Source organism: Vigna angularis, chromosome 11, assembly GCF_016808095.1.
Source record: "Vigna angularis cultivar LongXiaoDou No.4 chromosome 11, ASM1680809v1, whole genome shotgun sequence".
NCBI lineage: Eukaryota > Viridiplantae > Streptophyta > Magnoliopsida > Fabales > Fabaceae > Vigna > Vigna angularis.
The window spans coordinates 13,238,947-13,257,471 of NC_068980.1; the positions used below are offsets into that span (position 1 = coordinate 13,238,947).

The 18,525-nt window shown below is 35.8% G+C and overlaps 1 protein-coding gene across 1 annotated transcript; it reads right to left on the minus strand.

Moving 5' to 3' along the window:
* Positions 1-4,077: 4,077 nt before the first annotated feature.
* Positions 4,078-17,145, minus strand: LOC108334313 (choline transporter protein 1). Its single transcript, XM_017570085.2, has 10 exons — positions 16,726-17,145; positions 15,931-16,289; positions 15,359-15,504; positions 14,505-14,688; positions 13,618-13,691; positions 13,423-13,536; positions 6,138-6,494; positions 5,002-5,262; positions 4,665-4,892; positions 4,078-4,577 (listed from the first exon to the last, which is right to left on the minus strand). Exons 1-10 carry the CDS (start codon positions 16,908-16,910, stop codon positions 4,386-4,388), a joined length of 2,100 nt encoding a protein of 699 aa, XP_017425574.1. The 5' UTR covers positions 16,911-17,145; the 3' UTR covers positions 4,078-4,385.
* Between the last annotated feature and the right edge of the window lie 1,380 nt (positions 17,146-18,525).

An 18,525-nucleotide genomic window follows, 5' to 3' on the forward strand; every position in this document is an offset into this window, starting at 1 on the left:
GATGAACTCCATGAAAGCTTACTTGTTCATGAGCAGCGAATGTAGGACTCTCAACTAGATGAACAAGTGCTGAAAATTACTCATGATAGTAGATCAGAAACAGGTCACGAATACAGCCAAGGAGGTGGTAGTTGTGATCGTGGAAGAGGTCACGAAAGACAATCATTGAATAAAGCGCTTGTAGAGTGTTTTTGGTGTCACAAACTAGGACACTTCCAATACGAGTGCCCACGGGTTGAAAAACAAGCACATTATGCAAGGTATGAGGAATCATCAAGGGTAGAAGATGAAATACTATTGGTAGCATATGAAGAAACAAATCACCAATTTGTGCAGCAAGAAGATTGGTTTCTTGATTCTGGTTGCAGTAACCATATGACCGGAAATAAACGGTTGTTTACCAAGATACACGAACAGGGACTGTGCAAGACCGTCAAGCTTGGTAATGACACCACTATGGCAGTAGAAGCAAAAGTGGACATTTGAGTTTGTATTAATGGCTGCTCAAATATCATCACAGATGTATATTATGTCCCAGAACTTAGAACCAATCTTCTAAGTTTAGAGCAACTCCAAGAGAAAGGTTTAGCTGTATTGATTCAAAATGACACCTGCAAAATTTTTCATCTAGATCGTGGATTACTTCTTCATTCTAGCATGAAAGGAAATAGGATGTTTTATCTAACATCCTCAATGAATCCTCGTGAATCGTAGTGCCTTCATGTAAATGAATCTTCTGAACGAGAAGTACAACTTTGGTATAAAAGGTTTGCTAATTTGAACTTTCAGGGACTTTGCACACTTGCCAACAAGCATTTGGTAATCAGCCTCCCACCTCTAAAGGCGTCAAAAGAAACATGCACCTCATGTCTCACTGGAAAAAACAACATAGGGACACCATACCAAGACAATGTCCTTGGAGAGCCTTGAAAAAACTCCAACAAATTCATGTTGATGTGTGTGGTCCCATTTCACCCTCGTCTCACTGCAACAAAAGGTACATTCTAAGTTTCATTGATAATTACTCTCGTAAAACATGGGTTTACTTTCTGCATGCAAAATCTAAAACATTTAGTGCATTCAAAAGTTTCAAAGCTTGTATGGAAAAAGAAGCCAACGCTTCCATTATCTGTCTAAAAATTGACAGAGGTGGTGAATTTACCTCTAAGAAGTTTGAAAATTACTACAATCATCAAGGGATTTCAAGGCAAAAGACCACAATACACTCTGCAACAAAACGGAGTTGCAGGAAGAAAGAATCGCACTATCTTGAATGCAGTTCGAGCAGTCTTACATGAGAAATGTGTTCCAAAATCATACTGGCTTGATGTTGTCCAATGGTGCGTTTCCGTCCAACACCGAAGTCCATCATCGGCAATAGATCACTAAACTCCATAAGCACTTTGGAGTGGGCTCAAACCACATGTTGGCTACTTTTGAATATTTGGTTGCATTGGTCACATTCATATTACAGATCAGAAGCGAACAAATTAGATAATGAAAGTCAACTGTGTATACTCTTGAGGGTAAGTGAAGAATCAAAAGTTTACAAACTATACAATCCTACTAATAATAAAGTCATCATAAGCAGGATGTAGTGTTTGAGGAGGACAAAAGCTAGAATTGGCATGACAATGCAAAGGATGATACTCGAGAAGGTGAAACCCCAGTCCTAGAAGAGACACTAGTAGACTTTGTCCCACACGAACTTCCAGTTAGCCATGACACTAGCTCAGACCCACTGATTAATTCTGATTCAGATTGAGAATCTCATCATCCTACAACTGAAGGGATGGCAACAAGACAGAGGCGACCACCTACATGGATGACCGATTATGAAACGAACCTCTTGATAGCAGAAGAAGAGAGTTTACTAGCCATGATGATGTGCGGGTTTGAAGATCCTTTCTCATTTGAAGAAGCCCATACAAATCCAAAATGGAGAGCTGCAATGAACACTAAAATCGAAGCAATAGAAAGGAATAACAGTTGGGAACTCGTAAATCTTCCAAAAGAAGCTACACCTATCAGTGTGAAGTGGATATTTAAGACCAAACTCAATGAAAGAGGTCTGATACAGAAATATAAGGACAGATTGATTGCTAAAGGTTACGCTCAAAGATTCAGAATCGACTATACTGAGGTTTTTGCCTTAGTTGCTCGACTTGATACAGTGTAAGTTTTACTAGCCTTGGAAGCTCAATGGGCATGGGAAGTCTTCCAACTTGATGTAAAGAGTGCATTTTTACATGGTAAACTTCAAGAAAATGTGTTTGTCCAGTAGCCTGAACGGTTTACCAAAAGGGGTAGAGAAAATCAAGTGTATTGTCTCAAGAAAGCTCTATATGGGCTTAAACAAGCTCCACGAGCTTGGTATAGTCCACGAGCTTGGTATAGCAGGATTGAAGCATATTTTGCAAAAGAACACTTTGATCGGTGCTCTAGTGAACACACATTGTTCATAAAAAGGTTTGATGGTAATATTCTAATTGTTAGCTTATATGTTGATGACATAATTTTTACTAGCAATAGTCGTCAAATGTGTGAGGACTTCAAGAGTTCGATGCAATTAGAATTTGACACGATGGATTTGGGAAGAATGAGGTACTTCCTAGGAATTTAAGTTATACAAAGTGATATGGAAATTTTCATTTGCCAAAGACGTTATGCCCGTGAGATGTTAGCTCGGTTGAACATGACAAAATATAATCTTGTTCGCAATCCAATTGTGTCAGGCACTGTACTGTCCAAAGATGATGAAGGAACATTAGTTGATGCCACCAAATTTAAACAAGTTGTTGGCATTCTCATGTACCTAATTGTCACTTGATCAGGCCTAAGGTTCGAAGTGAGTCTAATTAGCAGGTACATGACTACTCCAAAAGCATCACATTTGGCTGCCACAAAACGTATTTTGAGGTATGTAAAAGGTACCATTGAGTACATTATTCTATACCAAAAGGGAGGAAAAATTGAAATCATAACCTATAGTGATAGTAACTATGTTGGGTTTTTGGATGATAGACAAAACATTTCTGGAGCAATATTCATAATAGGATCAGGGGTTGTATCATGGGCTTCGAAAAAGCAGTCAGTAGTTAACTTATCAACTACAGAGGCGGAATATATAACTGTAGTAGCATGTGCTTGTCAATGCATTTGGCTTATTGAATTCTAGAACATATTGGGATCGAAAGAAAGGAATTAATCACAATTCTATGCAATAACAACTCCACTATTTAGCTGTCCAAAAATCCTGTATTTCATGGGCGCAGTAAGCATATTGCGGTAAAATTTTACTTTCTTAAAGATCTCATAAATGATCACGTTGTTCAATTGAAGTATTGGAATACTTAGAAATAAGTGACAGATATAATGACTAAGCGGTGAAGCTTGAACAATTTGAGAAACTTTGACAAATGCTTAGAGTAGTTGATATTACTACACTAAGCTAGAGCTTAAGGGAGGATTGTTGAATTATTATTTGCATTTTTAAATAAAGCCCTATTTCTCATGGTTGAACTAGTATGTCAAGTTAGCTAGTATTTATGTATATTTGACTTACTTTTTGGCCATTTACATAAATTCAGTATTTTTATCTTATGAATGTAAAGACTAATAACATAGTATTCTCTGTTCACAAATAGTGTGTGCACAAGTTGTGCTGTGTGATTAACAGCTATCTCTCTCATTCTTCGTTTCTGCACCTTTTGCCAATGCATCACACTAACTTTTCATGTATTTTGATAATTTATTTTCGAAACATATTTCGTAGAGATATTTTGAAAGATATTATATATATTTTAGAAAGTTTGTTCCGAAAATCCTGTTCGGAAACTCTTTTTATGGAAATTTCAAAAAGTTTATTCTGGAACGTTTATATATAATTTGGAGGTCACCGTAAAATGGACATTTTGGGGTGTATGAAGAAACTATAGGGGTGCAAGAAGTAAAAACCCAACTAAAAGCTCTTCTCATATATATATATATAATAGTGTGATTGCATGTCCATAAACTTTTTTTCTTAAGAAAGGTTGGTGTTGCAAGGGATGAAAAGCAAACATTGAAACTCAAGAATTGACAATCAAGAACCTACAACGGAAGATATTATAATTCATCACAAGATGCAAGTTTGAGTAAGGTTATAATTACACAAGAACAATGATTGGATTGTTTGGTTGTGGCCATAACATGACATCCTAGCATAAACCCATTTGTCAAAGATTAAAACTACCAAAAGAGCTACCTTAATCATAGGGAACCTTTGTTGAGCATTGTATATAACATATATACAAGGAAAAGAGCAGAACTCGGTGTGAAAAATAAAGCACCTTAACAAAATTCTAAATCCTGAAGCCCTGTTAAAATTCATCACAGAAAATACTTCATTGGGATCCTTGTGTAAGTCTCTGCGTCTCATTTTGGTCTCCCAGGGTTTCAATGAGAAGAGGTGGAGCATACTGTGCTGTTCCATGCTCTTCAGAATCTTGACAAAATGAGAGAATGATAGTGTCTATTGACATCTCTACAACTGCAAAGAAAAGGGTTGCAACAACATATCCAAGAGCCCAGCAAACCTGCATTGCACAAAATTACCATATTTCATGCTTTGGTTAAACCATTATTGATTTTCAAGCCCTAGTCTTACAAGATTATAAACATACCACAACAGGCAAAAGTGGAGATGATATCTTGTTATGTGCGGATCTGTACTTGTGTGTGTCCAACATGAGGAAAGCAAAAAGAACACTTGAGAGGCTGACACATAGTTTTCCAAGGAACAAAATAACATCTCCAATCACATTCACTCGTCCAATCCGTAGGATGTTACTCATGATCAATTCGGTTGCAATAGCAGAAGCTTTAAAGAAACTTTTACCCGTTATAGCAATCTGCAGGTTTGAGGCAAACATGTAAAATGTTAATAAATTATACAAGTCTATATAAACAAACTATTTAACATGCAACAGAAATGTCTTATGGAAGATTAACAAAAATTACCATGACATAAGCATTTCGGTTCACTGATTTGATGGTCCACCCAATACATCTTTGAAAGCATTGAGAACATTGGTAAGCAGCTTTGCCAATCCAGCTATCAGGCACGTGACCGGAGACTTTTAGTTTCCGGCGAATACATTCGAGCAGAAACCGGATTGACTCTAAAAATGATACAGTCAGAGAACCAAGAGCCACAGAACCAAGACTGTAAAGCATAAGCCTCTTCATGGAGGAAAATACTGAAAGAAAGGGAATTTCAGGCTGCATTGAGAAAGATGAAAAACATTTATTATCGTATAAAAAATAATTTGTAACCATCAAAAGAAAAAGGTTTAGTTAATTGATAAACCAAATTCCAATCAGCCAAACAGACAAAAACCTAATGTTTGTCATTTAATCTAACTCTGAAAATTTGCCTTGACACAAGGAAATTTATAATCTAGTTAAGCCCAATAAATTATTGTTATAAATTGACTTCCTCTTTCCCATATCTTTAGATGCTTGCACCACTATTATTGAGATATTAAACAAGGATACAGTAGAGAGAGGAAAACATTAACAGATCAAGATAGTGAGGACAATTTAGTCAAATATAATGATGCTTTACTTCCATCAAATATTTCTTAACCTATGGTTACTATCCTTAAACATCAAAGATATGAGGAACTTGTAAAATGATATTCATATTTCACCAATTTCTAATCCTACAGTAGTATAGCTTACACTGATTAAGAATAATTTCTGAGCCCAAATGAAAACCATGGCCCTGTTATGGCTGAGACTACAAATTATTCAATCTCATCAAACTTTAGTAGTTTTTTTCTGAATATAACCTTCCCTTACCACATCATCAGAATTATACAACAATCACCAACCAATCCCAGAATGTTTGGTTGGCTACTGGGTTAAACAGTGTGGTCGAACTTAGTAGAAAAGCAATTTATTAGTCACATTATTCACCATGAAATCTCCTTTAATAATTTTCTCTGGTGTTCTTTTTTTGGTCTGGTTTTATCAATTTTCATGAAGCTAAAAATCACGCAATCTAGTTCTGTTAATAATACATCCTCACAATTATGGCAAAACAAATTCTTCTAAATTGTTCATTTCTTCATTAGCATGGTATTTTGACTTACAGATGCTTCACCATGGGCCCAATAATAAGAAGCAACAGATCCAGCAATCACTGTTGACAAGCAAGCTATGAAAAATTGTGTAGCCCAATAACAGCCAAATAGGTGAAAAAGGATGGCAGCTCCAATATGCGGCGTGTAATGAATGCTATATCCACAACACCGATCACATATCACCTTTTTCTCGATGAGGTCATATGTGCAGCAATTAGAATTGCAGTTGTTCTGAACAACCTGACCAGAGCTGAACAAATGTAGAGCAGCAGAAATCCAGAAAATATAGAAGATTGCAAGGATACCACAAGGTATGATGGGAAAAACAATAAGTGCTTGAACTTCTCCTATCACTTTTGCAGCAACCTGTGAGCAATATTTGCATTAAATCAATTGAACTGATTGTCTACGTCAATGTGTCATAAGGGAAACAATGCTGTATCATCATTCCACAACTATTACAATGCTAGCATTGCTATGTTGTATCATACTATGTGACTAAGGGCTCTGTTATGTGTGACAATCTTGTGAAAGAGAATTTATGCATAACTTAGAGTTGAAAATAAGAGTGATTTATTATTCTCAATCATAAAAAATACGTTCTGATACCCTCTATTTGTAATAATCTAATTCTCCTAAAAAGGAAAATAGGAAAACTAAGAAAATAAAATATATATCTATTTCCTCTAATTAGGAAGATTCTAAAGATATTATCTCAAATTACAACACTCCCCCTCAAGCTGGATCATACAAGATTGTATGAACCAAGCTTGGAATAGACAAACTCAATCAGAGATAATGTCAATAAACCAAATTGCACACACAAACAAGTGTAGCCCAAGAGACTCCTCAGCATCATATGGAGAATAATGGACAACCGTGAACTTGCACCATGAAACTTCAACTTGGACAACAATGGACAAGAGAGATTTCCATTAACAATGGATGATGACTTGCCGCAGCAAACTGTAAGAATGGATGAAGGCTTGTAGTGGTGAATCGCAACAAACTGTAGGGACTAATTGCCATCAATAGTGGCGAACAACAACAAAGCTTCAAGAACTTGATTTCCATAAGTAACATGGGAGGCCTTCAACGGCTAACAACAACAAACATTTAGGGACTTAACTGCCCTAACAACAACGACCTTTAGGGACTTAATTGCCCTAACAACAACGAACCTTCAAGGACTTAACTGTCCTGAACAGCAACAAACCTTCAGGGACTTAACTGCCCTGAAGAGCAACAAACCTTCAGCGACTTAACTGCCCTGAAGAGCAACAAACCTTCAGGGACTTTAACTGCCCTGAACAGCAACAAACCTGCAGGAACTGAACTTCCCTGCAGCGGCTAACAACAACAATCCTATAGGGACTTAACCACCCTACAGCGGCTGAAACAGCAACAACCCTGCAGGGTCTACACTACCCTACAGCAGCTGAAACTTTTCTTCCCTTCACGATTGAACACACGTCAATGACATGAAGGTGAAAGAACGGGTGAGAACCGATCCGTACTTGGGGACAAATTTGAAACCCCTAACATCGAACGAGTCAAATTAGTGGGTGGTCTCATAGAACAACTCTCAGTGAGCTGTTACAACATGGTATTGGCAGTGCAAGGATCCTTTCACATGGTAGAAAGAACTGATGCAGTGGTGTCGTGACAAAAACGCACCCGAGACCAATTGAAGAAAGCTAGCGCGTGGAGGCACGTTGAGCGGACTGACTCTGGTGGGGTTGGCCGTCGCTCAAGGAGGCGGTCCAGATCCGTTGGTCATCGGACGAAAGTGCGACGGTGGCCGGCGGCAGACGGTGGTCGACGGCGGAGAGCAGCGGTGCACAGCGGAGAGATCTGGTCGTTGGTCGGTGAGACCAGGAAATCAGCGTGGCCAAAGAAGGAGGACTGGTACTACACGACGAGGGGTTCGACTGAGGAGAGCAGAAAAGTCGTTGGCGACGATAACAACAGTGAGGAACGAGCCCTAGTGTGGTCGAAGCTTTACATCACTCTTTCAAGCAAGGAGAAAGAGGAAGATTTCCTAGCCATGAAGGGGTGCAAGCTTCCTCAGCGACCCAAAAAAAGGGCGAAACTTATCCAAAGAAGCTTACTTTTGGTGAGCCCTGGCGCGTGGTTGACTGATATGTGCCAAGAGAGATATGAAGTCAAGGAAAAGAAAAGAAACAAGAACTCTCTATTTGGTAATACTGGAAAAAAGGCCAAAATTCTAAGGCAGAACTTGACTAGGGCAATTGAAGCCCGTTAAAAACACATGTTAAAGAAGAGACTTTAAGGGGGCCGCCGGCAAAGACAGTGGAAGCGGATCAAACAAGCTCTGATACCAAGTTGAAAATAAGAGTGATTTATTATTCTCAATCATAAAAAGTACATTCTGATACCCTCTATTTGTAATAATCTAATTCTCCTAAAAAAGGAAATAGGAAAACTAAGAAAATAAAATAAAATAAAAGATTATATATCTATTTCCTCTAATTAAGAAAATTCTAAAGATATTATCTCAAATTACAACACTTATAGTGACAACTGAATGTGAAAACTAACATTATATGAGATTGTAGGTTATAGAAATGATGAAATTAATATTCCATAATCCGGACACATCACACATTAGCAATGAAATAGTTGTTATGGTTAACAAAAAATATCATTGGCAGAGAAAAGGATAAAATATTAAGCATCCGTTCATTAAATAGTTAAACAAGAACAATAGATGCTCAAATTGATACTGTGAATACTACTGCTGCCAGAGGCAGACCTAGCAGACTAGCATTTCCCTGACCGGGGAGCGTAGATGTACTCCAATTGCTTACTCTAAGTAACTATCAATCATCAAGGCGAAGGAGTACAACTTTATGAGATAAGACGAGTCTGCCACAAACTTTACTGTTTGTATTTTCTTTTCATTACTTTAACCACAAAGACTAACAGAAGAGGGAGATGTTTCTAAATACTACTGTAATAGCACAAACTAATCCATTTTACTGAGACCAACCAAAACAGGCCTTTTTTCTATGGAAAAACTAACACATTATTTCCCCTGTACTTTTTTCACCTTTTTGCCATTTTTCAATTAACAAAACACCAAGTTACTTCTATTTTTGTAGTGTTTGTTTTAGTTAATTCTAATGGAAGTTATTGTATCTTTTACACAATAGCCCATTGTGGTTTGGCGCACCATAAAGCTTACCTTTATCATTAAACCTCCTATGGAGAAATAAACACTGGGGTGGTAGATCGAAGAAGTTTTGGGGTGCTCTTGGTTAACTCAAAAGAACTCAAACCCTTTTTTTTTTGTCAGACTTGTTCAACTTATTTGAATGGTCTCAGCTTGTTAGAATAGGTTAACTTATATTTTTTGAATTACCTATCCATCACCAATGAGTAGGTTGCTAATACCTTTTTCCAATATCTCTGATGTAAGGATCATTATAAATATATGAATAAGCTAAAAGATTATTTTTCTCTCAAGCATTCTTTCTATTTCAACTCTCAAGTAAAGGTATTGTTAAAAATCTCACATCGACTAGAGATAAGACGATTTCATAGTATATAAGTGAGTGCAAACCTTATCTTACAAACCGGTTTTATAAGATTAAGTTAGACTTAAAATTCACTTCTTAACATAAAGTCAGATCCATGAGTTAAAGTTTATCCTAACAAGATTTGTTCTTTGTTTGACTGATTTTGTAGCCCTTTGAGGTTGATCGTTGTTCATGCCAGAAAAGAATTGAAACAGTGACACATTGCAATGTATTTAATAACCCTTATTACTAAATAAATGAGACATATCTTTCAGTTTTAACTTTTAGTTTGTTCTTTGTTCCAAATTGGTGAGATTCACTTCATTTGTTTGGTTTGGCATGTTCTTGTATTGTTCTTGGGCTTCTTTATTGGCACTCTGAGCAGAACAACAAAGAACTTAACCGATCTTGGAGCCACATGCCACCTAGAACACAACCGTTTTACATTGCTCGCCTAGACATATGCCACCCTTGTTCCTTTCACCAATCTTTTTAGTACTTGTTTTAACCCCCTGTTCCTCCTTTTACTACATGTTGAGATTCAAGTCCTCTTGAACAATGGAGAGTTTGTGTTTGTACCCTGGTCTTTTCTTTATGTAGTCTAAAATAGCATTTTGCCCTATCCACTCCGTTTTTGGGTCCTCCACAATTACTTCAAAAAAGCTTAATGGCAAAAATATTTATCTTGTTTTGCATATATTGAACTTTGGTTTCTTGGCCAAGGTTTTTGTGATCACTTGGAAGAAGATGATAGTAAAATACCAGCAATCGAGGTTCAACAGATAGTGGAAGAAGATGGATTTTCAACATTATGCCTTGTGAAAATCTATGGAACCCAATATATAGGGAACTCTTAGAGCATTCAAAACTTCAAATGCCTTGTGAAAGAAGACCAAGAGCATTTTTCAACAAATAACATTCAATGTCATTATGATTATGTTCATAAATAGATATCTATTAAACAAACAGATCACAACATGAATTCTAGAAAGCCTAACAACAAGACTACTCTGCGTTCCCACTCTTGACAACAAAAATTGTTCAACTTATTTGAATGGTCTCAGCTTGTTAGAATAGGTTAACTTATATTTTTTGAATTACCTATCCATCACCAATGAGTAGGTTGCTAATACCTTTTTCCAATATCTCTGATGTAAGGATCATTATAAATATATGAATAAGCTAAAAGATTATTTTTCTCTCAAGCATTCTTTCTATTTCAACTCTCAAGTAAAGGTATTGTTAAAAATCTCACATCGACTAGAGATAAGACGATTTCATAGTATATAAGTGAGTGCAAACCTTATCTTACAAACCGGTTTTATAAGATTAAGTTAGACTTAAAATTCACTTCTTAACATAAAGTCAGATCCATGAGTTAAAGTTTATCCTAACAAGATTTGTTCTTTGTTTGACTGATTTTGTAGCCCTTTGAGGTTGATCGTTGTTCATGCCAGAAAAGAATTGAAACAGTGACACATTGCAATGTATTTAATAACCCTTATTACTAAATAAATGAGACATATCTTTCAGTTTTAACTTTTAGTTTGTTCTTTGTTCCAAATTGGTGAGATTCACTTCATTTGTTTGGTTTGGCATGTTCTTGTATTGTTCTTGGGCTTCTTTATTGGCACTCTGAGCAGAACAACAAAGAACTTAACCGATCTTGGAGCCACATGCCACCTAGAACACAACCGTTTTACATTGCTCGCCTAGACATATGCCACCCTTGTTCCTTTCACCAATCTTTTTAGTACTTGTTTTAACCCCCTGTTCCTCCTTTTACTACATGTTGAGATTCAAGTCCTCTTGAACAATGGAGAGTTTGTGTTTGTACCCTGGTCTTTTCTTTATGTAGTCTAAAATAGCATTTTGCCCTATCCACTCCGTTTTTGGGTCCTCCACAATTACTTCAAAAAAGCTTAATGGCAAAAATATTTATCTTGTTTTGCATATATTGAACTTTGGTTTCTTGGCCAAGGTTTTTGTGATCACTTGGAAGAAGATGATAGTAAAATACCAGCAATCGAGGTTCAACAGATAGTGGAAGAAGATGGATTTTCAACATTATGCCTTGTGAAAATCTATGGAACCCAATATATAGGGAACTCTTAGAGCATTCAAAACTTCAAATGCCTTGTGAAAGAAGACCAAGAGCATTTTTCAACAAATAACATTCAATGTCATTATGATTATGTTCATAAATAGATATCTATTAAACAAACAGATCACAACATGAATTCTAGAAAGCCTAACAACAAGACTACTCTGCGTTCCCACTCTTGACAACAAAAATCTTCATGATTATGCTAAATCATATGTCATAGTGTCTACTTGTAGGAGGGGAGGTCGCATAAATAGATGAGGATAAAGTGATTAAGGATGTCCAGTGCTTTTCTTGTAAGATAATGAGTCATACTCAAGAAAAGTGTTTCTCTTTACATGGTTTCCTTGACAAAACAACCAATGTCTTTAAACTTGAGAATGCTGAATTCATATTTTCTGATGAAGAGTACGGGAAATATCTAAGTTTAAAAACCAATAGCCAAGCACAATCTTTCACCCAATCTAGCTTGTCAACAACTTGCATTTGTCAAACCGTGGAAAGTCAAAGTCCATGAATACTTGATTAGAGTGCTTTTGTTCTTATCTTTTATAACAATTGATTCAGTCACTTATTTTTATTATGTTCCTATACTGTTCTTATGTTCTTAAATCCACGATTTAGCTTAAACATGACATATTCTCATGTTCCACAGAAAATAGGAGATGCAATATTTGGTTTTGATCTTACAAGAACATTGAACAAATTGATTCGCTCTCGTGGCCAATTGGATTTGATGGAGTGTAGGTGTGGAGTCACTTTTGTGGAAGATCACCCTTCCATAGTCTTTATGAGGTTCCTTTGTGTGGTATGTACAGTAAGGCTTAATCCATGACTTAGTGAATCGATTTAGTGTCAACTGGTAAGAAAACCACTCAAATTTCACCAATTCACCACAAAATCCTTCAAAAATTGTCACCAAATTTGTCACAAAACCTAACTGAGAGATATGGATCAGTGAAAACTTTGGTGCCAAACCTGACCAAGTGTTGATGCTGGTCGTGGTTCCAGTTCAGTGGTGTTGATTGTGGTGCTAATCTTGACTGTGGTTCTGGAACTATTTCTAGTGTTAATACTAGTTCAAAATAGCTTGGTTAAAATTCTAATCAATGTGCCTAAGTTGTTGTTGGTTCTGGTCCTTTGATGTCTTCGTTGGAGTGTATCACAGTGCTAGTTTGAGTATTGGTTCTGGTGCTTAGACTGATTCAAGATTCTGGTTCAAAATTGGCTCAGGGCGTGAGCAAGATTTGCATAGCGTAAGTGAAATTAGGTGCAATCATAGTTCTGTAAAATCACAATAGTATCACCTCTTCCCTCTCTCTTTGTTGTCATAAATTGTACTTTTAGTAACGAGTCTCACACACATGACCGTACTTTGACCTTTCTCAACTTAAACTCACCTTAATTTTTTAACATTCATCAACTTCATGACAAGTGTTTATTTAAAGCAATTTTGCACAGAAAATAATGTTTTTCTTACATAACAGATTATTAAAAATGCATGATAAATCTGACCCTAATTGGAAGTTCATCCTCAAATATATTTTGGATTCAAAAATACATATAATTGCAATCAGATATCAATCAATGAACCAAAAGAATAAACTCAATCATGTTTCATAATTATATTTAAAAAAGTTATGCTTGCCTTAAGGACAGAAGTTGCCATGAGGATGCGCCGAACAATAGCAATTGATGTAAGAATGGCAACAAGCATAATAAAGCTCATAAGGACTGTGAAAACCCGTAGATGAGTCAGCTCCTGCAAACGAATTCAAACAATAAATCATTATTGTAGAGACACAAAATAAATACAAAAGGACACAATCAAGACAGTACTCACCCTCACATATACATGAATGTAAGGATCATGCTCACCAATAATGGGGGAAATAGCATCATTTCCTATCCAGCCAACTGAAAGTCAAGGATTAGGCATTAGGCATTTTATTTGATTGGTGCTCCGTCAAAACATAGAAAAAGAAAATATTTGGCTAGATGATTCAAAACTAAAAGAAGCAAGCACAATATACTTCAAATTTAATCATCAATACACTATGCGTGTTAGTTATACACATTCTTTCATCCTACATTTGAATGTTTTGAGTTATATTCCACACAAGAAAACATTTCTTTTTTCATTGTTGCAATGCCCAAAAGGCATAGAAGATCAGGGATATCTGGATCATTTCCAAGTCCCAATGAATGGCTATGCTATCAAATGCAAACTCAAATTAGCCATATCGTCTAATATTAAATAAAAGAAAACACATTACAAATAAATTGTCCGCTTCTTTTCAAAGAACTCCTACTTCATACCATCAGTCATAAAATTTACCATAATTGTGTAGAAAACTTCGTGTGCTGGTCCAAAAATTCCTTTTCAATTTTTGGTATAGATTGTTACACAAGTAAATATGCGGCAAGTGTCTAACTATATGTTTGCAATATGTGTTGAACTAAAAATATGACAAGAGAATAGTTGTCTGCTTGATTGGATAAATGAGAGAGGATGCAAAAGTACAGCTGATGCAACGGTGTTTATGAAAATGGTGATCTCAAAAATGAATAGGCCATGCAGACGACAAGGAACTAAACATTAAATATGCAGAGCAAAGAAAGGAAAAATGAACAAAAAGAAAATCATAGTTGGTTGTCTCTTGTATAGTGCTACTGCCTTAAAAAAAAACATGCATTTGGAAATCAAAATATCCCAGCAGAGATTCTAACCTTTAAGGTAGAAAAACATTGTAACCGATACCATTAGAACATTAAACAAAACCACTGTAACCCAAGGCATAGCACCAACAAAGTGCCGAATCATCAGCAGCCAAATCACAGACAGAAACAGAGGTAAAATCCCCCCACAAACAATCAGCACAGGCCATGACTTTCCTATGTCAGCCATGTATCTCTGCAAATAAAAGTATTTATGATACTTCAAATTTCTGTAACACATAATATAATGCTTAAAGGCAGATAAAATAAAAGAACAAAGCATAGTTTTAAACAATTGTCATTAGTAAGAGTGAAAGTGACATAAAGGGTGAAGGAAAGTCAGTGTGAAAATAGGTAGGGTATAAGATCTCATAGCACAATGCATATCCACAAGCCTCCATAATTTTCACTTGTTACAACTGTTGGGAAGTTCTACATCAATTACCTAATCTATTGGAATGTGGCTTATATATTTGTTGGATAATTTCACTTAATGTCAATTGGCTTTAAAATAAAATCATACATTGTATCAAAACCTATATAGCTTATCTTGGTAATTTCCTATTCTGGTAGGCTAGCCAGGTTTGGCAATTGGTTATACGATGAAATTGGATAACAGCTATCAGCTATCAACAGAACCGAGGAGATAAAACTTCAAATAAATTTGCAGTCTTTGCTATTTTAACAACATATCTTTTCAGCAGAACACTGATATCTCTAGGACACCTCCTTGCCCCAGAAACAAACTCATTTTAATTTCTTGTTTCTTCAAAACCAAGTTGCTGGTAAGGGGCTATGCTCTTCCAGAGAAAAATCACACTCATAACATCAATTAAAGAAAAAGTCAGAAAGAGCAAAAAATTAACCTTTAAGACAGCTGACTGAGAATTGATATACTCATGAATGGACTTATCAATAATAATGTCTTCTTTGATGTTAACTCCACCCATCTGCTGCCAATGCTTTAAAGATACATTTGATGCTCTAGCGATAAATTGGCAACTCCAGTAAACTAGACAAAAAAAGTATGCTATAAGAATCAAGCACTTCATAGAACTCATCATATGTAGGATATGGACAGTTCCCTTACGCCCTGTCACTCCTCGTGCCCCAAAGAAAAGTGAAAAATAAGACCTAAACATAACACCTTCCTTACAAGAGGCACAATTAGCAACCAAGGTAAAAAGTCAAAGTAATGTGTCAACACAACAGAATCATTAGAATGCATGCAACAACCAGTGTTATCAATGGTGGAAGGCCAAAATTCTGCCATATAACCACACCATTATGGTCAATGGCACTTCCACAGCAGGTCTCCTACACAAATTGCATATGGCAGGTAGAAAAAAAATCCATCAAACCATGGTGCCACCATTTAACAACATTGGCAACAATGTGACATTTATGAATGCATTAGGAATGCAAAAAGTTTTCTCACCGTTTACACTAGGAAATATGACAGGATAACAAGGGCCCTGAAGTTGAAGTGAAGAGTTTCTCATTTCTGGCGTAAGGAACTCAAAATAATCATAGTTCATATCAATCCAATCATTCAGTGAAACGCGAATATCTCCTTCAGGATAATCACACACCCAAGTAAGTGAATCTTCAGAAGGTATAGGGCAGTCCAGCAAGCATATACTGCGGGCATTGGCAAGTTTGAATTGGCTGTCCTTCAATCCACTTTGATAAACCTGATTAGGATTTAGCCAGTATTTGAGCTCCAATTCTCGAAGATCTTGAGCTGCATGCTTCTGCCCACATACATTTCCTTTGTAGTCCAGCCCATAAGTAAGCCTAGTGAGACAATAAAAACCAGTGACAACATTTTACACAACCATAACAACAAACGCTTGAAAAAAATTACAGGTTTCATGCTACCACACAATCAGGTTTCACATCTTCTTTCAGACTTTCAGTTCCTCAGCAACTAATAAATAACAAGAGTAGTAAAGTGGACAATGACATGCAATAACAGAAGATCTAATAAACAAAGGATTTTTGTGGTATATTAGTTGAACAATTAGTCAAATTAAAAAACCAAAAATTTGACAGGAAAGGTTAAGTAGAAAAATGTTGGACAGCAAGAAATACCCTTTCCCCAAAAACACACAAAAACAAGGGAATCCATAAATTGTTAAACACACCCATGGCAAAACCACAGCTTCCACTTGCAGAAACTCCATTAGCAAAATGCACAGCCAGATAAAGTTACAAACTTTAAGATCCTCACCTTAATGGGTTTCCTCGGTTGAAAGCAAAGCTGGAGTTGACAATCATGGCAATCCAGAAAGCTATAAAGATAATAAGAACAGCTATGTCTCTGCATTTTCTGTTGTGCTTAATGATTCCACCCAAATGAGTGCTTCCATCACTTGAAGGGTACCTCCCTATGACTGCACCCAAAGGACCCCTCATTTTGAAGCCTTTCTATATATGTATGTATCTCTTTACCAACTGCAAGTAACAAGCTTGGGGGTTTAGTTCAGTATTTCAAGGAGAGATGCAGACAACATGAAGAAGAAACAGAAGTGGAGTAGAAGGTAGGACACTGTTGAAGCTTCTGTAGTGGGCAAAGGTTTAGATTTTGGGACATTGAAAATTATTATTATTGAATAATTTTATTATTATTCATCCCATCATAAGACAAAGATATTCTGAAAAGTCTAAAGTGCTTTTTAGAAAAATAAAAAAGACCACAGTCCTTGTCTTGTTGGGGCTCACTTCGTAAACATAGCCGAGCGGTGAGAAGTTTGTCGGTTCAAAGGAATATTATGGGTCGGGTTCTCATTTTCTATGCCAAGAATGACAAATTAGATTCAATAAAAGCTTATCAATAGCATACGATACATTATATATAAAAAATAGCATCATTTCTTATGATATTTTATATTATGTTTCAACTACAAGGGTTAAGTCAATTTCAAAGCTTATAGAGTTAATTTGTTATTGAAATTATATAAAAAGATGACATTAAAAATGTTTACATGACCAATTGAGTAATTTAATTATTTCAAAGTGAAGAATAATAGTTTAGCAAATAACTGAAATCACCGTAGTGGCAAAAGATTTCAATAATATACACAATGTCTAAACTCTAACATTCTACCGTCATTATTCATTAAAAAAATGAACATACGTTAGTACTTTAAAACACATTATAACCCTAAAATTCTACTATCAACAATCCTTTTTAGGGGCATTATTTAAAATTAATTACAAGTAGTTACCACTTGATAAATTGATTAAACTTGTGTAATAATTCTGAGTGAGTAAGTTTTGTTTATTAAGGTTGCTTTTAAATTCAAATTTTCACACAAAATATAACCGATACATTTTAAATTTATATACTTTAATTATGAAAGTTATGAAGTTAATACTTTAATTACTTCATGAGTTATACGAAGGACATTGTTCTTCAAACTTCATACTTAAAACATTTTACAAGAGAAAAAAAAATAAAAATAAAATGCATAAGTTAAAGCTAACTTATCTATAAGGATAAAAATGAAAGTTTTACCAACTAACTTACATATAAATTAATTTTGAATTATATTAAAATTTATTTTTTATCTTTTATTACATTTGAAGAGCATTTAAAATATTTTTAATATATTTTTAATTTAATATTTAAGTTTTATAAGAAATTATAATTGAAGTAGTACAATTTTAATTTAAGGTTTTGAATTTTTTATATATAATGTATCGTATGGTCCTCCCGATCCCGCGAACCGAACGGCTTTCTCAAGGTCGACATACCGCTTGGTCCTTACAACATTGTGTACCGAATGGCTCTTCTCAAGTCGACCACTCAGGCCGACCGACCACTCAGGCCGACCGACCACTCAGGCCGACCGACCACCAGGGCGACCACATGGTTAGACTATAAATAGTGATAACTCATTAACACCCTAATAAAGATTAAGATGTGATTGGACCGTTATTAGGCCAATGAAAGGTAAAAGTTCATTACAAGTAGTATAAATAAAGGTCTCAGGTATGACTCCGGACCACGATGGATAATATATATGCA